General features: G+C 47.5%; 1 protein-coding gene and 1 pseudogene across 7 annotated transcripts in view; one reads left to right on the top strand and one right to left on the bottom strand.

Moving 5' to 3' along the window:
* UNC13B (unc-13 homolog B) overlaps positions 1–23,585 on the bottom strand; it is a 217,106-nt gene that overhangs the window by 52,474 nt on the left and 141,047 nt on the right. For 3 of the 7 annotated variants that reach the window (XM_045289167.1, XM_030885336.2, XM_045289168.1), the window contains exon 1: positions 483–2,844. The exons of the other annotated variants lie outside the window; for them this stretch is intronic. In XM_045289167.1, the coding sequence (XP_045145102.1) occupies positions 483–2,757 (2,275 nt within the window). In that variant the 5' untranslated portion in view covers positions 2,758–2,844. Of the gene's footprint in view, positions 1–482; positions 2,845–23,585 lie in introns of those variants that run through there. 7 annotated transcript variants of the gene reach the window in all.
* On the top strand, positions 19,998–20,418 carry LOC101652325 (annotated as a pseudogene).

The raw sequence follows: 23,585 nt of genomic DNA, 5'->3' as shown, positions 1-23,585 counted from the left end.
ATGAGGGCAATGAATGTACAAATGTGCTTTACACAATTGATGTATGTATGGATTGTGATAAGAGTTGTATGAGCCCCTAATAAAACAATAAAAACATAGACTTCTTTCTCAACCCCACTAATGCCCTTGAGGAAACGTGTCTCCTTGCCCATTCCAGCTTACATTAAACCCTTGAAATATCCTAGATGTTTGGCAGCTCTAACCGACTCCTGCTAAGATGTTAATTCTTCAGCAAAGGTACTTTCTGTAGCACATTCTCCCCACCCCACCCCCATTGGATTGGAAGTACCCTAAGGACAGGAACTTCTCTCCTGTCAAACCACTTTAATTCTAATCCCCACAGGAATGGCCTAAAATCCATACCAAATAACTGATATGATTTCAAGCTGTGGACCTTCCCTGTCACCTTGTGAGCCTCACCCCCATGCTGGGACTCAGGCTACCCCGCCACTGGGACCCCAAGAAACAGAAACTCATAGTACCTGAGTGCACGGCTTCTACTGAGAGATGGTTTGCCTTCTGGACTAGCTCATGCAAAAGTTTTTTCTGCCTCAGTCTTTTTTCTCTGAGAACATTTTTGAAATTGTTGATGCACTTGTTGAGGTAGATGGTCTCTGTACACACTTGCTCTAGGCTTAGTTTGCCCTGCCTGGGGTAGTCAGGCCTGGCACAAGCCTCGTTGCCCAGACAGGGTGCCAGAGTGAATCCTGGCAATGAATATGCCGGCGGCAAGTTGTGAGAAGCAGAAGAGAGGCTGCTGGGATCCTGAGGGAAGGGATCTCTTTGGGTGGCGAGGCCCACTCCACCAGCGGGCATGCTGAGCAAGCTTCCACTCCCCTGGCTTCCAGGGCTCTCTGCGGAGCACTCCTGGGCTCCCCCTGAACTCACAGTGCCCAGCAGTCGATCGCTGTTCTCCGACTGGGAACCACTCTCGTTGCTGTCCAGGTCTTCGGGACTTATGGACCCACTATTCTCCAGTTTCTGAAAGACCCCCTGCAGAGCAGAACGGAACTGGTGGATCGCTTTGCCCAGTTTGCTTGTGTGAAACTTGATTTCAATATCCTCATCCTCCTGTGAGCCACCCAGAGCACAAGAGGACCGGTCAAAGACATCCTTGAGGACCTGGGCGGCATGCCCCTCCTCTTCATTGAGGTCAATGTGAACCATGTCACTGAAAGTATCCGGCCCAATCAGAATTTCCTCCATCATGCTGTCACAGCTCAGAGTGGCAAAGGTGCTGGACTTCTCTGACAAAAGGTCTTCTAGCTGCTTTGAGCTTAGAACATCAAGCCCAGCTTCCAGGCCTAGGAGCTTGCCCTCTGTGTCCACGCTCTCTGTCTTCAGCGATCCGGAGAGTGACGGGCAGCTGCTGGCTTCACTGGTACTGATGCGGTCATTTCCTCTTTTTGCTACGTCACATTCTTCAAGTCCTTGGCTGCACAGTTTGAGAACCTGAACCTTCCCACAAGCCCCCTCTGGGGAAGAGGCTTCCAGCTGGTGGAGGGTAGTCCGAGAAGCCTCTCTCCCTGTCTGTGCGCCACAGCGGCCACGAACTTGGGGTGTTCCTGAAGCTTCTTCTACGTCTCCCCCTAGCTTCAACATATGGCTTTGCTTTGCTAGGTTGTTCTTAGGCAGGAGGCAAAGGCCTTGCTTTTCTAGGGCCTGGGGTTCTCTCTGTTGATTCTGAGCCCTTCTCTGATAGGCTCCTGTTACGGGTCCTGTAGCTCCTGTTTCTATCTGAAAAATTTGTTCATCCTGGTTTAAAGAATCCCAGTGATGATCCTGAAGCTGTGCTTGCAAAAGTGATCTGGACTCTTTCAGGGCCTTCTCACCGTCTTGTGGCCAGCTTGGTTCGTCTCTGGTGGCAATCCGAACCCCTACACTCTGCAAAAGGATGGATCTTTGCAGGATGAAGTCTCTGTGCTCGAGCTGGGCAAGCTTCACCACTGTAGGTCTGGGGGCAGGGGCTCTGCCCGCCCTGTGGGCCTCTTTGATGTACCTGTTACACTGGATACCATTGACGCAGAGGTGCTTCGCCAGGAAGTGCTCCACCAGCTCCGCAGTGTTTTCCCCATCTTGCTCAGGAAGTCCATACAGATAGAGGATGGCTTCCTCACGATGGCCCTCCACACGGGGTTCCTGGGTCTTTTCCCCAGCGCACACCTTGACCACCGAGCTGCTGCCCCCCTGCAAGCCTTCTATTTCACTCAGGACGGAGTCTACACAGCTAAAGACCTCATCCACAGAACCCCAAACTTGGCTCAAGTGCTGCCGGAGCTCAGCAATCTCCATCTGGAGACGGCTGATGCCCTGCAGCTCCCTGATGATATATTCTACCACGTCTCCCAAAGGCTCTCGCTGTTCATGGCTGTGGCTTTGGCCAGGTTCTGTGGACAAAGGGGAGTTGGTTTGGCTCCTCTCTGAGGGTTCTGGACAGCTCATGGTCATGCTGGTCGGTGAGAGGTCCCGAGAAGCAGACTCTGAAGTACAAGGAGTGGAGTCAAGTTGGCTGTTGGTCTGCTGTCCAAAGCTGCAGTGCTGGGCCAAGTCCCCATTTCTATTCCTCTCGATGGCTGAGGGTACCGAGGCACAGCTAGTGCACAGAGCACTGTCCTCTGGTAAGGATCCAGCAGGGCCTAAGGACTTGTTCTTAATTCCATACATGGGCTCTTCCTTAGCCTTATCTGGGGAAAGCCTGGGGGAGGGTGCTAGGGTGACCATGATTTCCTCTTCTGACTCTTGCAATAATCGCTTCATTTTCTCCCTGAAGGTGAGGAATGGGTCTCCTGGAATTCCTTCTCCTATTTCTGGTCAGGATGCTTTAGAGTGATTGTCTCGGAAGACAATAACCTGTCCTGCTGCTTTCAGTGTTTCTAGAAATTACTGCTGACTGTGGCCTTGGGGTTGAGCACACAGTGCTACCTGGAGTGGCCCCATGTGTTGTCTCCGAACCTGGCACACGCCCCTGGATCCCGGATTGACTCTTATTCTGCAGCTAGTGGAAAAGGAAAAACAGTGCACTCAAGTCAGAAAGCAAAAGGGTAATTTTATGGGAAGCAAACTGTCAAACAGGAGTGAGAATATGACCTTCTAAGGCTCCAGGACTCAGTCCTGACCTCCCTCCCAATCCAGGCCTGTGCAAGCAGGCAGTTCTCTCTTCTGGGCTTCCCATTAGAGTTGTGAAAGCAAACCAACTCAAGTCACCAAGTTCTGGGAAAGGACCCAAAAGCGTCAGTATTGAATCAAGCTCCTGGGAGGTGGGTGAGGTGAGGTCAATGAGTGACTCCTTATTTGAACATTCATCAAATTCAGCACTAGGGCCTGATTCAGGAATGAACAGACGCTTTACCATGGACACACAAATCACCAGCACAGTGAAAGACAATGCAAGACATGAAGTGCTTCTCTGCCCCCCAGCCCCAACCCAACCCCTCAGTATGTTGTTCTGGTGAAAACAGCCATTCAAAGGGTCAGTCCTCCCTGTGTTTATAGTGCAAAATTGTTTCTTCAGGTTAGTGATAGCAGCCCTTCACTTGAAGAAAGGACTATGGCAGGTATTTTAAACTTGGAACACACACACACACACACACACACACACACACACACCCCTCCTACATCTAATTCTAAAATAAGGTAGCACAGTCAAGGCAGAGTCACTGTTTAGAACTCAGGTGGCCAAAGGCACAGGTATAATGAGCTCATAACTGGGGATGATGGATGTTCATGCTCTACTTGGTGATCCTATCCACACCGAAAAATCCTTAAGGGCTTAATGAGGCCTTGTGAGCACCTAGGTTCAGTTTTTCTTGGTCCACAGATCTAGTCTAATAGCTCGTTCCCTGGGCACTTCATGTAGATTCCTATGGCTATAGACTTCACTGGTATAAGTGATTTCCTAGCACACGGTCCACTGCTGGAGTAAGAGCATATCTGGCCCTTCTGATTGGTCTGGAGCGAATATGGGAGAGGAGCAGAGTTGGCTACAGTGAAGAGGATCCCAAGGCGCTTTGCTGTTCTCTAAAATGGTGAGCCCAGGACTTGCCACCAGTCACTGCCGACAGAGGCTGAGATGACCATAGGTGGGTTGGGCAGCCTTCTCCTTTCTACTGGGAATTCGAGACGCATAGGGAAGGAGTGGAGCCAAAAAGACAAAAGGGGAATCAGAGATCCATGTCGGCACACAGCACTGTCAGTACTCTGGGTTCTGCGGAGCCATCCTGGGAGGGTTAACGTAACCTAGTGGGTGACGGGCTACTCTTCATGTTCTTTGACCAGAGACGGTTGGCCCATTTTCTAGATGTTATCTGCACTTCTAAGTCTTCTGAGTGTCTGCCTCCTTTTCGTTCCCCAGGACTCAAGTTAACCCTCAAAGGAGGAAAGTGTCTAGGAAGAACACTAACGGACTACTCCCACAAGACACTCATTTTCTGTGGGTCTGGAATTTGAAGGCACGATGCTTCCTTGGACTAGGTGGAAACAGAAAGACGAGGCACAGGAATTGGGATAAAGACAAAGCTGACTCTTTTTACGAGAAATAACTAGGCCAAGAACCCAAATAAACTAGATTCAATTCTCATTTCATGTCATCCCCTCTTTCTAACTCCAAGCCCTCCTCTAAGAACCCTACCCATCCTGAGAGGTACTAAAGAAGCCAACTCACCAATCACTGCTTTACCCCAAGGTTTAAGGGGGCCATGACCAGCAGCAGCCCTTACCTGGCCACTTCAGCCTCACCTGTGAGAAAGGCTCCTCTCGGTGCACAACTAGCATTCCTTGGCCTTGGGCTTTGTGCCTAGCTGTTTAGGAAGAAGAAAAGCCTTCAATTCTAGGACTGACTCATCACATTCCTGCTTCTCCCATAAATACAAAATCTGTATTTCCGAAGCCACCTCTTTCTTTTCTCACCATCTGTGCAGGGTTTGAGGCCCCCTGATTTGGTCTCAGCACCTGGTGTCAGCCTTAACCAATATTCCTGGCCCTACTTGCCAGACCCTGCAATTAGCCCCGAAAGTTAGCCTCAAAGGAGAGAGACTGTTTACTACAGCAGGACGGAAGCTTTGTGTGTGACCACGGGAGGCCACGATGGGAAGCCGGGAGCAAGTGCTATTGGCCTGAGAGAAGTAGGAATCTTAAGGGTGGGACTTGTTTGCCCAGTGACTGCATTATACACTTGATCTTGCACCTCAGCTTTCTTCTCTGTAAAGTGGGGAAAATAATCACAGGAATGTTGTGAAGCTAAAATAAGAAAACAGTAATTAGTAAACGGCAAAGTTCTGCGGTGTTATATGGTAAGTCCCTGAGACAAAGAACCCAGGGAGCCAGTAAGCAGTGTCTTAACCAAGCATGCAGCTTGCTGAGGGGTTTGCGTGCCAGCCCTAGACCCTAACCTGCCCGTCCCTTCTAGTAGTCTGCAGCAGGGCCTGGGCTCCTGTCATCTGTGTTCGTTCTATAGGTTAATCCTGCTTTCGCCTACAAGCTTTCTTCTCAAGGTAAGAAGACAGATGGACAGAATATTCAGTGAGCGTCAGAATTCACTGGCAGGTACTCGGCCCTGAGACCATTTGTCAGGAATTAAAAAGGGGTTGCTTCAGTGCGGGCCACGTGGACTTAGAGAATAGAGCAGTCTCCCACTGGAATGTGGCCTAACTGCCTGGACAGTCATTCCAGGTGTCCCCTCCCAGACTGCACTGCCTGCAACACTGGCTGGTCAGCCCCACTTGATCATTGGGAGTCACTTTGTTCAAAGCCCTTGTCTACTGCCTCCGGGAAGATGAAAGGCCAAGGTGCTTGGATCCACGTTCTTGACAAATAGGACAACTTTTCTCGACCGCAAAGATCCTTGCTTTCATATTACACAGCCAACCGAATCCTCCAAAACTCCATTCTAGTTGGTAGTTCCTGTCCCTGGAAAAACTCTGAACTTGAGGATCATCTTCTAAAGGCTCTAAATCTACTCAATCATCCAGATCTTTATGCTCAATGGGATAGTCAAAGGATAACCCAGCTACTTGGCTGAGTAGGAAGCCAGAAGCCAAAACCGATGGAAAGGGCAGCGCTACACGGCCAGCTCCTTCTGAGGTCTCTTTGCCACTGCTGTCCACCGGAGGGAAACGACAGGCGCCAGAGTGGGAGAAAGACAAGTTGGTTCTTTAAAGCAATCCAACGTAATCAGTCTCGAGTAGGAGCCAGGCACTAAGCTGTGTGCCAGGAGCATAAAACAGAGTCTCTGCTCTCCAACACCGGTGTAGTAAGGTTTGTGGGAGACAGACACAGAGGCCATCATAAGGCCACATGAAAAGTGGTGCATGTTATAATGGATGTGCTAATAAAGAGGAGCATTTCATCGGTAGGGGCTAGGAAGGGCAAGAGAGGCAGAGCAGTACCAGGGAAAAGATGAGCTCAGAGAAGAGCTAATGTCTGAGCAGAGATGGGATAGGAGGCCTGGGGTTCACCCAGCCTTCCAGTGTGCTGCTTCATCCCATTCATCTGTTAACTCTGGTCAGCTCTCCAACTGTCCTACAAGTATTTTCCAAAATGGCCAGACTTCCTTTTTTTTTTTTTGGTAAGGAATGCCGAAGGCTAGAAAAAATAAGGCAGTTCTCTTAGGGGGTAGCTGGTTTAAAACTGGAACACATCAAAATGAAATGAATTAATCCAAAGGAATACATGTCCATAATGAAAAGCTGACAAAATGCCGCAGGGAGTAGACCCTTAATTATAATGCGCCAGCACCAACCTATAGACCAAAAAAAAAAAAAAGAAAAAGAAAAATCAAGGTAAAAACCACTCTCTGTTTTCTGAAATGGCCGATGCTTTATCCCTCTCTCTGACTTAGTAAATAAAGGTGATGAGGAATCTGGGCATTCCACATAGAATTGCCTCTGACCCAAATTTTGGCTGGAAGGAAACAGCCAGGGGACTTCTGGGAGCAAGCCGAACTCTGCACATGCGTCAGGCAGACTCACTTGGTGTGACCCAAGTCTGCAGGCAGGAAGCCAAGCGCCCTCACCCTCCCTCCCACAGGGGAAAGACCACTCCTGGGCCAGTTATCAGTTATGCTGTGTGGCTACTGTGGCGAGAAGAGTGGACATCTAGGGCCACAACAGGGAGGGGCAATCTTAAGATGTTAATCTTTAGGAAAGAATCCATGCTTCCAGATCACCTTGGTCAGAAGAAAATTAGCAAGGGGCACAAGGTATAAAGAATGATATTTTCTACTCCCCGGGGATGAGAGCATGTCCTAGATGAATGGTTCAGCAAGGCCCCAGTATTGCAGTCCATGGGAATTTATCATCTGCCTCACAAGTCTTATAATAAGTCTCATTTATAAACCAGAGGCAGAAACATATACAAAGCAAAGGCAATCTCAAGGCTCCACACCCAAGAAGGGAGACAGAACCTCTGATGATGTCCTTTTCAGTCCCAGTGGCAATGGAGAGGGCCTAGACTCTAGTAAGTTGGTCTCTCAAGATCTCAGAAGGAAGACTGCGTACCTGCGGTCAGGACAGCTGGGTCCTTAGTGCCCTGGCCAGGGTGTCCTTTAAGCAGTGCCATGGTTTCTTGCTCGACAAAGTATAATACATCACAAAACAAAGACATACACACTCAGAACCGTCAGGGCTGCTTGCCACCTTACCACCTCACGGTTATTGTGAAGGGCCTAGAGAAGGCACATCAGCAAGAACCTACCCCACACCCCTTCTGAAACACAACAAAGCAAGCAAACAAAATTCCATATTCCTTTATTGTGTGATAATTTCTTCACAGAGCTTATCAATATACTTATATGCTTGCTCACAATCTATCTCCTTTCCCTACCTCTCTATCCTAGAATGTGAGCAGGAAGTCTGTTCATGGCTACCCACCCCCCCATCACCTAGAACTGTACCTGGTATATAATATACTTTAAAAAATTCCTAGAACAAAAAGAACCAAGACAGAAAATCAGAACATGCCAGAGTTGGAAGGGTCCTTTAGAGAGTATCTGGATCCGTAATCTCACACTACATTGTAACCCAGCCTATGCAGCAGTTTTGTTTGGCTACCACAGGTAGGGTCTGAGGTTCCCCCCGCCCCCATATTGTTTTAATTGGAAAGCCTTTAGGCAGGGGCAAATACTCTCACTTCTCATAAACCCCATTATCTAATTTCATAATCCATGATCTAGAATTGACACACTTATTGTCGTTAATCTATTTGATGTTGGCAGCTCCCTGGACGGCAGGAGTTCCTTGGTGGGTGAGAGCACCCCTGCACTGAAAGCTGTGCCTTATTTGTTTTGGAGCCCTACTGCCTAGCACGGGGTATTACTATGTCTAGCATGCTGCCTGGCACATAGTGAGAACTCAGTGCCTTGGAAAAAATTAATGAGTTGACAGTCGAGCTGAATTAGAATCCAGGCCTCCAAATTCCTAGTCCATTTCTGTTTCCATGACAACATGTTGCCTTCAAGCTCTAAATTTTCTTGCAGATTAATGGCTTACAACTGCCTTTTATTGAAAAACTAAGTTGGAAATCTCTCCCTAATTATCCTTGCTCATAATTTTCTGGGAACCCACTCAGAACAATAAAGGGGGTAGTGACACCACTGGCCTCTGCCGGAGTGTGTACAAACAGGTAGGAAAAGGTTCCTGTCCTCTCCAGGGTGCACTGGAAAGGGTGCCTGCCAGCCAGGAATGCTGCCCTGACCCTGCAGCTAGTGATGGGTCTAGTGACAGCAGCGCTGTCAGTGGAAATAGGATATGAGTCACAGGTGTCATTTCAAATTTCCCCAAAAGTAAAAAGATACGGGTAAAATGAATGTTAGTAATATATTTTACTTAATTTATAGATCCCAAAATGTTACTTTCCTGTGTAATCAACATAAAAGTATTAATCACATTGTTTGCATTCTTTTTTCACACTAGGTCCTCTGAATCTTGCATGTGTCATATGTTTATAGCACACTCATTTTAGACTAAGCCACATGTGATCAGCAGCTATGGTACTGGACAACCAGGTCTAGGAGGCTGAAACAGGGCACTCTGACACACCTTCCAAACCTGTCAGAAGACGCTCACTGCGAAGAGCAGGCACCTATCAGCTCAGTGGAGCAGCTTGTGGGCTGTTCTTACACTCAGCCTTTCATCTGCTAACCTGGATCCTCACTGGAAGCAGTATGACATTTCCATTTTGTGACCTATTTGGTCCTCCTCAATCTACAAAGAATGAACGTACCAAGACCCAACTTGCAGAGGATAGAACCTTTGCTCTCTCAACCCTATCTAGATGCTCTGTTGCTCCAGGTAGCTTTGTCCAGTCCTCAGGGCAAAACCGTAGGATAAACCTAGTTAAAATACTTCAACAGAAGCGAGCCCTGCACATGGACGGGCCAGACAAGGGCATCATTTCATGCAACTGAGTGAAAGGTATGTTCTCCTGTATACCATGCACCAGAGAGACACATTGGTAATATATTTGTTTAGAACTTCACAGTTTACATGATCTTATTTTATCATCACAACCACCCTCTTATGCAGGAGGAAAGCATTATTATTCTGAAAAATCAAACTCGGAGAGGCCAAATGACTTGACCATGGCCACTGAGGATTTGAAAGTGAGTCTTCACTCTACAAAGTTCGTGCTCTTTGCACGAGACAGAAGAACAAATGCCCAATTGTGCATGTGTGCACACGCTCAAGACAGCAAACTCAAAAGGAGGTGTCGGTGTATGTGGCAATTGCATGCATACGGAAGAGGGATGAAGTAACCCACGAGACAGTATACACACGCTCGCACACACTGGATGAATGAGAAGGTTCTTTATAATCACAGATGTCTACAGTAGGGACAGGTTAATCTCTGCACATGTATTCACCCATGCATGGCGAGGGAGATAGTCTGTGTGTGTTCATAGACGATGAATGGGCTGTCTAGAAGGAATTTCACACAGGAAAGGGATGGACAGGCTGTTTATAAACATTATGAACATATTGAGAAGGGAAAACAGACGATTTGGAGACGAGGAAGCGCACAGCCTAGCACTGGGTGTGTTACTGGCACACACGCAGGAGACCACCACGGCGGGATGTGTGGCCGAATCATCAGTATACACACACGTGCCCAGAGTCTACCCTCGGTGCTGAGTATGACATATTTGTCACTCATTCCCACGACCCCCGCCAGGAAGTTGGCTCAAGCGGTTATGTAATTGGGGAGCTGCTCCGTATGCCACCCACAGTGCTTCGCTTTTGTCCCTGCTGGTCGTGCCGCGACAGTCATGCCCTGCAGACCACTTACCTTGCCGCTGCAACCGAAATCAGGGTAAAGGAAATGAAAAGGAAAAAGCACACGAAAGCCAGGAATTCTCAAGTTTTGAGCCCAAGTGTTGCCTTCACGCGGAAATCCAGGCAGACGCACGCCTTGGTGGCGCAGCGAAGGCGCAGGATGAACTTTCTACGCCCAAGGGGCAGAGCCAAGGAGCATTACTCTCCGCGGCACCCGCGGGCTGGCTCCGGGGGCGGCGAAGTTGATGGTGCCCGCACAATGCCCAGCCCAGCATCCCCTTGGTGAAGCGCGGCTGCAAACCGAGGAAGCCGAGCTGGCGCACCCCTCTCCGCCGCCGGCGCCGATTTCTGACTGCTCGCCCGGCGGCCGAGGCAACTGCAGCCCAACTTCCCGGGGCTGTGCGATTCGAACTCAACTGACGCCGGCCTGGGAGCCGGAGACGAGACCAGACAGGGACTGAAAGCAGGGCAGCTCCAGCTCCTGCGGCTGCTCCTCCTCCTCTCCAGCTGCTTCTGCCAGCAACCTCCCCGTGGGGCACCAACCCTCCTCACACGTTCCTGGCGCACACACCCCCTTCCCCGGCACACTCACGCACGCAACCCTCGCCAGCAAGCTCACTCGCACATCCTTGGTGCGTGTCTCTCTCTCTCTCTCCCCCCCTAAATATAGATCTTACTCTCTCCCCCTCCCCCACGTCCTTCCCTCCGCACCCACCCTCCTCCGTTCTTTGCCCCTGCCTGTCTAGCTCTCGCGTGTCCCGGCTGGGCTGTAGGATAGAGAGACAGACCCCTTTGCTTTGGGGAGCTCCCAGTCTCCGAGAAAAGGCAGCAGGCAAGAGGTTCCCTGAGCACAACACAAAGGGAGGCTGCTCTTCCAGTGAGATGAGCTGAAGGTGGCCTTTGTTTTCGGGTGCTGGGGAGGTGGTTGGGCTGTTGTTTATTTTTGTATGGCAGATCTGTGCCCAGCATTTGGAGAAGCTGAAGAGCAGGTAAAGCACCCAAGTGCAGCGAACATCAAATAGCTGCATGTTTTGGGGGTTGGTTTTTTTTTTTTTTGGCGTAGTGACTGGGATATTAAAAGCTTACAAGCAGCCAGCTATTGGCCTCTCCCCGTGTGGAGCAAAGAAAGCGAAGATAATAAGAGGTGCAAGGAAAAAATTAATCCCAAAGGCTAATGCACCACATGACCCTCTACCCTGAAACCCAAAGAACTAGATGGTGCCCAGCTTCCAGTACCCGACAGCTCTGAAAAGGATGGCAACAGGAGGTCCTGGATATGGCAGAAGGAGGGCAGGAAAACAAAGCTCAAAATTACAATAAGTGCAAAGCAAGCTGACTGGTCTGAGACTAATGGAACCCCAAGACTGTAGTCCTTCGATCCCCTAGACAGCCTCGAATTGAACCCATGCTCAGGGGTCAGCTTTCAGTCCAACAGTAGACAGGCCTATGGGGTGAACAGCAGCATCACGGAGTTATGCACTCGGTAGAACCATCAACCATAGAAGACCGAAAGAGCAGCATTTGCTCAAGGACAAAGCTAAGAAAAAACAAACACAAACACAAACCCCCTCCAAACTCATTGCCATCGAGTCAGTCCTGACTGATAACCACCTCATAGGACAGAAAAGAACCGCCTCTGTGGGTTTTTGAGACGAAGTTGTTACTGTAGTGGAATACCCCATCATGTTCTCACGGAACAGCGGTGCTTTTGAATGGCTGAACATTGGGCTGAGCGGCCCAATATGGAACCCACGACACCGCCAGGGCCTCTCCGAAGCTTAGAAGGCAGGAAAGAAGGGTGAAGGGAAATGATAAACATGGGGAGGATGTAGGAAGAGTGCAGTTAGATTGAGGAGATCGCAATCAAGGTCACAAAATAAGATGTGCATGAACTTTTGAATGGGGAGCCAATTTGTTCTGTACACTTTCAGCATAGTCACCGTTTTTAAAATTAAAAATTGGTACTGAAAGATTAAAAACAGAAGACACCACAGCCTAAGAACAAATTAGAAAACAAGACCTCCCTTTGGGCTATGCCACAATAAGGGGGAAGTGAGACAAGCCAAGTGGGCTAAGAAGGGCCCTCTGCTGCAGAGGCCAGGACCTCACATGATTCTGGAATGCAAAATTAGGAATCAGGGAACCTGAAGGGGTAACACAGCACCTAAATGGCAAAGCCCTGATTCCATGACCCCCAAGTTTCTTAGTCTCTCTCTGTCAGAGCTCGTCTCATCCTGTAGGCGACTCTGGCGTGGTCCTGTCTCAACAATTCAGCAATACTAGTTTGGACTCACTGGAAAAAGATGCGGCTGGCTGTTCCTGCAAAGATTTACAGTCTCAGAAACGCTAAGGAGTAGTTCTACTCTGTCCTACAGGGTCACTCTGAGTCCGAATGGGCTCAGTGGCAGAGGGTCAATTAGGACTCCTCAGGAAACTGAATCTTTACTTTCATAAAACACTCAAGTTATGGGTTGCAACATAATGTCCAAGCAATAAGCTTTGGTCCCTTGCGCTCTGGAGGAGACAATGCCAAGCTGCTCTTGTCCACTCTCCAGCACAGCACAGGAAAAGCACTGCGTGATGCGTCCAGGGCACGTCGGAATCCTTCTCAATACAGAGCTCCAGCAGGCCAGTACCAAGCTGTGAAGCTATTCCTATCCTAGCCCCTCTGCGCCCAGGGCAGATGACCCAGGAAGCAAGGTAAGCGCAGGATAACGTAGGCTAAATTACTCATCTGTAGTGAACAATTTCACATGATGTGATGACAAGCATGTGAAACTGACTACTACAGATTAGTGATTAATCACATGTAAACCTGTGCTTGTCTTGCTTACTGGGTACTCCAACCCAGTTGAGGGTGGGATGTTTGAAAAGAAGCTTTGATTCTGTGGGAAGGTACTGTGGGGCTGGGAGGGGGATGCTAGCCACACTGAGAAGCAGAATCTATCATGTGGTGGTGGGGGGGTGATTGTTCACTATAGATTGGTTAGTAAACGGTTTACCTTGGTTATTGGGTAATTAGACACTGTCAGAAACTGATCTACTAAGAAAAGACCAACTGTGGGTGGGTAAGTTTGAATCACACAGCAAGCGGGTAGCAAGGCTCTCAAAATTTGCTACTTCTGCTACCGTGCAACATCCTTCCTGACAGCCCCAACAGAGCATGCCCGTTTAGCCTAGAGACTAAGCAGTTGGACCATGGGGCTCTGTTAGTCTTTCACTGAAGAACAAGCAGCACTATGTGCTACATAAAACACGTTTTTACATGAAGAATGATTGTCTTGGCCTACCCAAGATCCAGAGGAGAAAGGGTTGATTTCAGAGCAACATTTGCCTCCCTACTGCCTTCTTCCAATAATGTCAGTTCCCCCTCAACCAAGGAAGAAAACCCAGATTTCAAAAAATGCTAACAACTCCTTTCTTAACCGTTCACCTCATTATGCAGCCGACACTGACAGCAGAGCAAATATCTCCTAGCCCACTTGGGAGTTGGCTGGATGACAGAGGGATAAGGACTGACAGTGCAGTATAACCACATCTAAATACATCGAAGGGGGTAAAAAAAAACCTTGGAAACTGTCACATTTCAGTGGAAGTCACAGGCAATTTACTGTGGAGCTTCCCACAGTCCAGCCAGGAGAAAGAAAAAAAGAGAGTTTAAAACAAAACAAAAAAAATAGAGGGAAGACGGATTGAATCAGAATTTCATCTCCAATTCTGTAGTCCCTAGGAGAGACCCCAGGAACAACGGCTGTCATTATCTAGCCTAGATCCAGGCTTCGTAGGACAGGGAGAGGCTCGAACTCTCAAGACTAGGGAAGATGACAGTGCCTCACCCACCTGTGGCTCCAGAGCCTCTTGGGTCAGCAGTTCTCAAGCTGTGGGTTGCGACCCCTTTGGGGGACCAATGACCCTTTCACAGGGGTTGCCCGATTCATAGCAGCAAAATTACAGCTATGAAGTAGCAACAACAATAATTGTATGGTTGTGGGGTCCCCACAACATGAGGAACTATATTAAAGGTCCGCGGCATTCAGAAGGTTGAGAACCAGTGAACTAGATATAACCAAGGCCAACGCCGTCCAGCTTCTCCACCTGCTGCCTGCTCAGACACATTCAGTTTGTCTTCTTAACCATCTAAGTTTGTCTTCGAAGCAACCTGGTCATCCAAGAAAATACTCGGACAATAGATGATGTGTGCAGCACAACAAACCTCTATTTCAGGCTAATTGTCTTCAAATTTGACATGAGCGCCCTGGTGCTTTGAGCATGGATTACCTTTGCATCTTTCCACATTCCCACGTTTCAGCAAAAGCAAGAAGGGCAATGGGAAAATGGTCAGCAGCAGTCGGTGTAAGCTCTGGCGAGAAGCCGGGCTCCCTCTGCACCCTTTCTACAGAGCCCACGGGCTTGCCAGGCATTGGATGACCAAGGGTAATGGGGTTCTCCTCAGAGGGCTGACCTTTTGGGATACGCAGGCCATTTCTGGAGCTCTGGTTCCTGAGCCAGGTAAGCATCATGGCAGCGCCCTTGTCTCAGTGGATCTGGCCCTGAACATCTGGGGCAGGCTAAAAGGACGGGGGTGTTTCTGCCACAAATATCACAAGCACCAACCTTAGCTGGGTAGCTTCCTCCAAGCTGCTCAAGAGCTCGCTGGGCAGAACTGGAAAAACAGATTGGGTTAAGAAGGAAAAGGCATTTAACCAGAAGCTGTGAAACGCTTTGAACAGACATTCTCAAGGTCTGGTTCCCAAATTAAATGTTTGCAGGGATCTTCGCCTAGAGACAGATGAGTCAAGATGGAAGTGCAACACGAGACACTGACACTCACAAAGAGTTGTGGGAAGGTTCAGAGCTGCAAGAGCTCCAAAGTTGAACCAAAGGAGTAGGTTAGTCAGAAAACCACCTGGCGCACAACATTCACCTGCAGCTGAGTTATCTGAGGCCTGTCACAGGGATACTGAAGGAGAGCCTTACCATCCACAATTCTGCCCCCTCAGACAGACCGTTTTAAGTCTCCTTGGGTAGCTACTGTGTTGTTTTTCCCTAGTATTCTGTTTTACTTCTCTCTCTTCTGATAGCCTCTGAAATGGCTACACAGAACTCACAGACAAGATTTATGATTAAAGGGTTTAGTAAGGAAGTGGAAAATACTCAGGGCACAGTTGTTTACCAGGACGTGTTACAAAGTTCTGTCAGGTCTGCTAATAAACGACCACTCTGCTGTGTGCCTCAACTAGAAGGCATTCAGCTCAAGCTCTGTGGGTTAGCAAACCTAGCTTCCTGGATTAAATGCTCAGGGGCACCCCTCCCATAAGCCTCAGCTCAAAGGTACTCAGCTCCACTTACAGGGATCAACAAGGTCAGCTTCCTCAAGTGCCCTAAGTCTCCCTACTCCAGAAGCAGCCTCTTGCTCCACAGCCATCAGCTTTTCTTGTTTCATGGGCTCGGAAGTCCACCATTCTGTTTCATGTTCTGGCTCCTGGTTCAGCTACTGCTGCTCCTCGGCTGTCACAGCTGCTTCTGGATCCACAGCACAGGAATCTCAGGCTCCAGTGGATGTGCTTCACCCCTGGCACTTGCTGCTATAATGAGATCCCTCCTCTTCTGCTTCTCAAAGGCTCATTTTATATGAAGCTACATTACATTCAGGGAGTCAGTCCTGTTCGCAGTTAGTCACAGATGAATCTCCCCCTCACCCCACCCCCCACCCCACCTTCTTACCAGACCCAGGCAGGGAAAAGTAGTTTGGTGGGAGTTAGACTTTGGCTAGAAGGGCCATATCAAATAATTCACTGCCCCTGCAGATATAACTGGTCTAGAAGCAAAGAAAGTGCCGACTACGAACCTGGCCTTTCCTAGCTTCAATCAATGCTGGAGACTGGATTGGTAAATTTCCTGGTGTCGATGCCAAAGAGTGGACTGGACCACTGCCTTGGTCGATGTCCATGTCAGTCAGCAATCACATATGCAGAGTGAAAAGGACATATGTGATTATTTTCCCTCTCTCTGATTTGGTAAAGCCAAAAGCAACATGAAGAGATGGACATGTGGCCACCAGCCCAACAAGCTAGGATATGTGTTTCTGGAGGAAAAAAGGGTTTGTTCTGGTCACTGAACCAAAAGTTTGTTTTTCCTGTAGACTTATGTCTTCTTTAAATGACTTTGAAACTGCATGCAGCAGAGTGAGGGGCAACAGGCGATACCACTCTGGGCAAGGAATGAGCCTGGCTTACCTGATGTGCTAAGACATATCTGCTACACAATTAAATCAGACCTGACAAGCTGCAAGGCAGGCCTAAGGAGTCACACGCTGCTGACTATGTGTAGTTCTACAATCAGGTCAAGCACCTTCCCTGATTAGCAAAAACTTGAGCATAATAGATCTAGTGGACAAACTTCTCAGAACTCCCTGCTAAATAGTTAGGTGGGCAGCCTGTCCCTCTCCAAAGGTATCCATTTCACATTTCCATCCCATGACCATATGATTAAATATTCATAATCCAAGGAGCCTACATGCTTCCTGCCCTCTCACATAAATCTGGCCCAAAGTTTAGGGCAGTATCAAGTCACAGCATGCACTGGCCTGCCTTGCCTGTCTCTACAGTCAAAGGAGGCCCAGGGACCATACACTTAGAGTTCTCTAATGGAAATTAAAATTTAAAATTAGACCCCTAATACTAGAAGCAGATTATCTAACTCATCTGAAATTGATCACATATTCGTTCCGGCTCTTTGTGAGACATTAGTTGAAATGCATTTTACGGCACACCTAAAGATGGAGAATTCACCTGTCTCAATAAGCTTGGCAGCTAAGCAAGGCACACGCATCTTGAGTCTCTTGGAACCCAAGGGTGGGACCCCAACAAGGATGTCTTTCCTTGTAGGATTTACCCCGTATTTTAATGCTCAATGTGAGGCACAGAGCTACAAGAAACTAGTTCATGTACCTAGGGAACCTAGTTATGGATCCAAGAGAATAACAGAGACGCAGGGGCTGGGGAAAAGGAAGCGCTCAGAGAGATGAGTCACTGGAGAGATCTAGACGGAACCTGGAAAGCAAGGAATGCAGAGAACACGCCTGTTGGTGTTGGCACCGCTGCTTAGAGCACGAGACGGCCAACTTAGCCATATCAATCACACAGAGATAGCACCTGTGCTCAGACAGTCCTTGCAATCCATACATTCTCATTCTTGACCCAGTGACAGAATTCCCTGAAAAACCCTTTGCCACATAGTCAATTACCCAATCTAATCTATTTTACCTCTTTTTTTGTATGTTTCTTTTTTTTAATCGTTTTATTAGGGGCTTGTACAATTCTTATCACAATCCACACTCTATTTCACCTCTTACCTACCAAATATACCCTATTCTTTATACCTTCTAGCCGAGGTATTTTATTTATTTATTGACGCTATTGTTGCAAAATAGTCTTTCTCCCTAGCCTCCCTTCCTTTGGAACCACCTTCTTGCCCCTGGTCCATCCTCACAATGCCAGAATGATATTTCTGATATGTAAACAGATGTTTTTGCTCAATTTCTTAAACTCCTTCTGTGATTGCTCATAACAACCCTAACTGTAACAGAACAAAACAATGCCCAGTCCCGTGTCAGCCTCAGAATCATTCCTAGGTGACAGCCGGTGATGCAGCTGCTGTGTGGACTCACCTTGCACTGCGGCGCTTTCTCTATTTCACTGGCCTCCACCTTATCCAGCAGGATGTCTTTTTCCAGGGCCTGGTCCTTCCTGATCATATGTCCAAAGCACAGAAGATGAAATCTCACCATCCTCACTTCTAAGGAGCACCCTGGTGGCACTTTTTCCTAAATAGGTTTGTGGGGGGCTCCCTGTCGGTACATGGTAATTTCAATATGCTTTGCCGACGTCATCATTCAAAGGCATCGGTTTTTTCCTTACTCATTCACAAACCTATGAGACTACTGAGAAGACGATGGCTTAGATCAGGTGCACTTTAGTCTTCAAAGGGACGTCTTTGCTCTTGAACTTTGAAGAAGTCTTTTGTAGCAGTTTTGCCTATCCCAGTATGTCATTTGACGTTTTTTTCTTTAAGAGATTTAATGGCATATATTGCACACAGCACGCAATGGAATCGGTCAGTCATATTAAAGGGAGCTGTCCCGTCATCTTCGCAATAATCAACTTTGGAACATTTACTTCCTTCTTGGGCTCACTGTCAGCAGCTCCCCACCTCCCTCCAACCTCCCTCGCCATCAAGGTCGCCAAAAGAAACCATCAATGTCACCGGTCGCTACAGCTCTACCCAGCCTGGATTTTATATACAGAAAAACATAGAAAACAAAACGAATAAAACCACTGCATTCTGAAGGATAGCAAGGCTATCACACCCCTGGGCTATAGTCAGAGTAGATTTGCCAGAAGAAACTAGATGGTACCTGAATATTAGAAAAAACAGCATTTAGACCTGGCATTCTGTGATGCTCACCCTCCTGACACAATCGCTGAAGACAAAATGGGTACATGAGCTAATGTGGTGAAGAAAGCTTATGGTGCCCTGCTATCAAAAGGTATAGCATCTGGGGTATTAAAGGCTTGAAGTTGAACAAGCAGCCATCTAGCTGATAAGTAACAAGCCCACATGGAAGAAGCACCTGTGCGGTCATGAGGTGTCGACAGAATCAGGTAATAGGCACCAGAAGATCAAAAACAAAACAAAACAAAAAACACATTGTTGAGAACAAGAGGGGGTCAGAGCAGAGACCCAAAACTAAGGTGACCAGACGTCCCGCTTCTTAATAATTTTTCCTGCGTCCCACGGCATTTTAAAAAAGTCCCGATTTTTGGAAAGAATGCACAAGTCAGGGTATACAGTTTTTGGCTGCCATGTGGCTATTTTGCCAGGATATGAGTTTTATCAATGGTGTCCCGCTTTACCAATGTTAAAACCCTCACAGAAGGGTCACAAGGAAGAGATGAGTGAACCAGGGCGCAGTACAGCACCGATGAAACACACAATGTTCCTCTGCTTCCTTGAGGTTTCCTCACCCCCCACTCTCATGACCCCAGTCCTGCCTTTCACTGCAGGCTAGACTGGAGTGTGTGCACAGGTACAGATAAGAGCTCATGACACGTGGAATCCAGGTCAGATAAACCCCTCAGGTACAGAAACAGGAGTAGCAATACCACGTGGGTTGGGGAAAGTTGGGGAGGAGGGAAAGAAGGGGGAACTGATCGCAATGATCTACGTATAACCTCCCCGCCACCAGGGGACAAACAACAGAAACGGGGTGAAGAGAGACAGTGGTCGGTGTAACATGAAAATAATAATTCATAATTTATCCAGGGGTCATGGGGTGCCAGGGGAGAGGACCTGATACCAAGGACTCAAATAGAAAATGATGATGGCAACATATGTACAAATATGCTTGATGCAACTGATGTATGGAATGTTATAACAGCTGTAAGAGCCCCCAGTAAAATGATCTTTTAATAGAAAAATAATAACAACATTTAGGGCAGTGGTTCTCATCCTCTGGGTCGTGACCCCTTTGGGGGTCAAACGACCCTTTCACAGGGGTTGCCTGATCCATAACAGTAGCAAAATTATAGTTATGAAGTAGCAACGAGAATAATTTTATGGTTGGGGGGAGGTGTCACCATATGAGGAACTGCATTAAAGGGTCGTGACATTAGGAAGGTTAAGAACCACTGGTGTAGGGTCTTAAAAGCTTGTCTTGAGCGCGGGGTCACCATGGCGGAGCTGCAGCAGCTCCGCATGCAGGAGGCAGTGGACTCCATGGTGAAGAGCCTGGAGAGGGAGAACATCGGAAGATGCAGGGTGCCATGTTCCAGTGCAGCGCCAGCTGCTGTGAGGACAGCCTGGCCTCCATGCAGCAAGTGCACCAGTGCATTGAGTGCTGCCATGCGCCGCTGGCGCAAGCCCCGGCCCTGGTGACCAGCGAACTGGAGAGGTTCCAGGACCGCCTAGCCTGGTGTACCATGCACTGCCACGACAAAGCCAAAGACTCAATGGATGCCGGGAGTAAAGAGCTGCAGGTGAAACAGCAGCTGGAGAGCTGTGTGACCAAATGTGTGGATGACCACATGCACCTCATCCCGCCCGTGACCAAGAAGATGAAAGAGTCTCTCTCTTCCATCGCAAAATAAATGTCTGTGCCAGAGGCCAAAAAAAAAAAGCTTGTCTTCAAATAAACAGCCACCTGAGTGAGGTGTCTCCTGGGCCCACATGGTAAAAGCACACCAGTCTTTGTGATCCAAGGATTGTGAATGCTAAAATCCAAACCAAGGGAATGGTATCAGAACTTAAATTGTAAACACCCCATTTGCAGACGGCTATGGATGACAGTAGGAACTTAAAATCCAGTCACTGGGCCCACACCTGGCTTACGCCTCATTGGATTTCTTGACTGCTGCTTCCAGGAGTGCTGATTATGGATCCAAGGACAAAGAAGTCCTTGACAATTTCGGTATTTTCTCTATTTATGATGTTGCTATCTACTGGTCTAGTTGTGGACATTTTTGCTTTCTTTACATTGAGGTATAATCTATATTGAATGCTGTAGTCTCTGATCTTTATCAGTAAGCACTTCCAAGTCCTCTTGGTTTTCAGCAAGCAAAGTTGTGTCCTCTGCATATTGCAAGTTGTTAATGAGCCTTCCTCCAGTTCCGATGTCATGTTCTAAACATACTGTATACACTAGTGTAGAAGCCACGTTTTTCCAGCACATTTTTAATGCAGGTTTTGTGGTAAAATTAGGTGCCTCGGCTGTTATTTGGGTCGGCTTATACCCGAGTATATAGGTAGTCAGGTTCTTTGGTCAGCATACAGACTGACTAAATGTGGTGAGAGGATACAACCCTGAGACACCCCTTTCCTGATTTTAAACCATTCACTATTTCCTTGTTCTGTTCCAACATCTGCCTCTTGGTCTATGCACAGGTTCCACATGAACATAATTGTCTGTAATTCGCATTCTTCTCAATGTTGTCCATAATTTGCTACAATCCACACAGTTGAATGCCTTTCCATAGTCAATAAAACACAAGTAAGCATCTTTCTGGTCTTCTCTGCTTTCAGCCAAGATCCACCTGCTGTCAGCAATGCTATCCCTCGTTTCCCATCCTCTTCGGATTACAGCTTGACCTTCTGGCTGATCCCTGACATGTTGCTGCAACTGTGTTTTATTATCTCTAGCAAAAATTCTACTTGTATATGATACTGTCCAACAATTTCTGCATTCCGTTGAATTTTTTTTTGAATCAACATAAATATAGATCTCTTCCAGTCAGTTCACCAGGTATCTATCTTCCAAATTTCTGGGCCTAGACTATTACGTGTGGAAACATTTTAATTGTGTTCCAGAATTGCTAAAGCCTTGTTTTTCACCAGTGCCTTCAGTGCAGATTTGACTTCTTCCTTCAGTACAATCAGACCACATGCTGCTTCTTGAAGTGACTGAACATTAACCAATTCTTTCTGGTACAGCACTCTGTGTATTCCTTCCTCTTTCTTCTGATGGCTCCTGCATCATCAATATAGCTTGCCCACAGAATCCTTCACTATTACAACTTGGGGCTTGAATGTTCCCTTCGGTTCAGCTTGAGATAGGCTGAATATATGCTTCCTATTTGGTTTCATAACTTCAGGTCTTGGCACATTTCAATGTAATACTTTACGTTGTCTTCTTGAACTTCCCTTTGAAATCTGTTCTCTTACTTCATCATTCCTTCTATTCCCTTCAGCTACTCTACATTCAATAGCATGTTTCAGAGGCTCCTCTGACATCCACTGTAGTCTTTCCAATTTGGAAAGACCTTTTATTTGATCTATGTATTAAGTTCTTGACGTCATCCCACAACTCATCTGGTCTTTGGTCATTCGTGTTCAAGTCTTCAATATGCTGAATTCAAGTCTTCATTATTTGAATAATGGTTCTGTTAACTGGTCTTCTTTCTGAATGTACAGATATTGTCCAATTAGATACAGCATTGTACTTCAAGATAGATCTGTAAGTGGTCTTTTTTTTGGTTAGGAATGCGATGCCATTCTTCTTTATTTTTGTCATGCCCAGTGTAAAAACTCATGTGATTTTCCAGTTAAAAACAGCAATACACCTCCAGTGCCAGGCCATGCACCATTCTGTACCTGATCTTTATGCATGACACTTCATGTTTCATAACTTCCAACTTCCCTAGATTCACAATTTATACATTCGTGTTCCAATTATTAATGGGTGTTTGAAATAGTTTCTTACTTTTTTGAGTGATGCTCCACCAGCAAATGAGGGTCCCCAAAGCTTTGTTCCAGCCACATCAGTAAGGCTGACTCTACTTTGAGGAGGTAGCTCTTCCCCAGTTATATTTTAAGGATCTTCCAACCTGAGCAGCTCATCTTCCAGCACTGAATCAGACAAGGTTCTGCTGCTGTTCATAAGACTGTGGGTGGCTGAGTTCTCAGAAGCAGACAGCTTGTTTCTGTTTCCGAGATTGCTTTAGTCTGGAAGCTCTGTTGACACCTGCCCACCGTGGATAACCCTGCTGGTATCTGAAGTACTGTGGCATAGCTTCGAGCATCGCAGCAACATGCAAGCCTCCGCAGTGGGACAAACTGAGAGCTAAGCAGTGGTCAAGCTCCTTATCACAAGTTATTCTTGTCTGTCTGTGTCTGGAAGGGTCCAGTTTCCCATTTCCCTTATACTCACTGAATGGGGCAGCCCATCCTTTCCATTTCCAGACAGCCCCGTCTTGGGTGCCATCAGAGTAAATATCAGAATAGTTAAAAAAGACTGAAGAGCTCAACAAGTGCTTTGCAGTAAACAGGACTTTAAGCCCCAACCGTAGAAAACACTTTGGTACCAATGCCATTCCACCAAAATAACAATACCAAATGGACACCTATTTCTGTCTAGGTATGATGCCGGACATGCTAAAAAGATAGGATCTGTGCTCTCCGGGAGCACCCAGCGTAAGGGGAGAGTCAGTGTGTAATAAAGCACTGTTCAGCTCCTCCATTCTGCGGGAGGGGGAGGCATTCCATGGTGGACTCAGGTAACTGGTCGAGCCATTGTCTGAGGACCAGGCAGACAGAGATGAGTTGTGGTGGTCTGCCATTTCATAGGGTGATTCCGACTCATCGCAGCCTTACAGAGTGGAAGTGCCCTGTGGGGTTTCCCAGGATGTAATCTTTGCATTCCCCTGTTCACCACAAAGTCGGTTACGTCATGAGAGAAAGCTGAGGCTGCCTGCTCCCATAAAGATGCACACCCTTGGACCTAAGGAAAACTCTGCCCTCTATAGGGTTGCTGTGACTCAGAATCTC

Source organism: Echinops telfairi, unplaced genomic scaffold, assembly GCF_000313985.2.
Source record: "Echinops telfairi isolate 266 unplaced genomic scaffold, ASM31398v2 ScPeMD7_25;HRSCAF=90, whole genome shotgun sequence".
NCBI classification, from domain to species: domain Eukaryota; kingdom Metazoa; phylum Chordata; class Mammalia; order Afrosoricida; family Tenrecidae; genus Echinops; species Echinops telfairi.
Note: the sequence above shows the minus strand (reverse complement) of the source record. Positions and strands in the feature narration are given on the sequence as shown.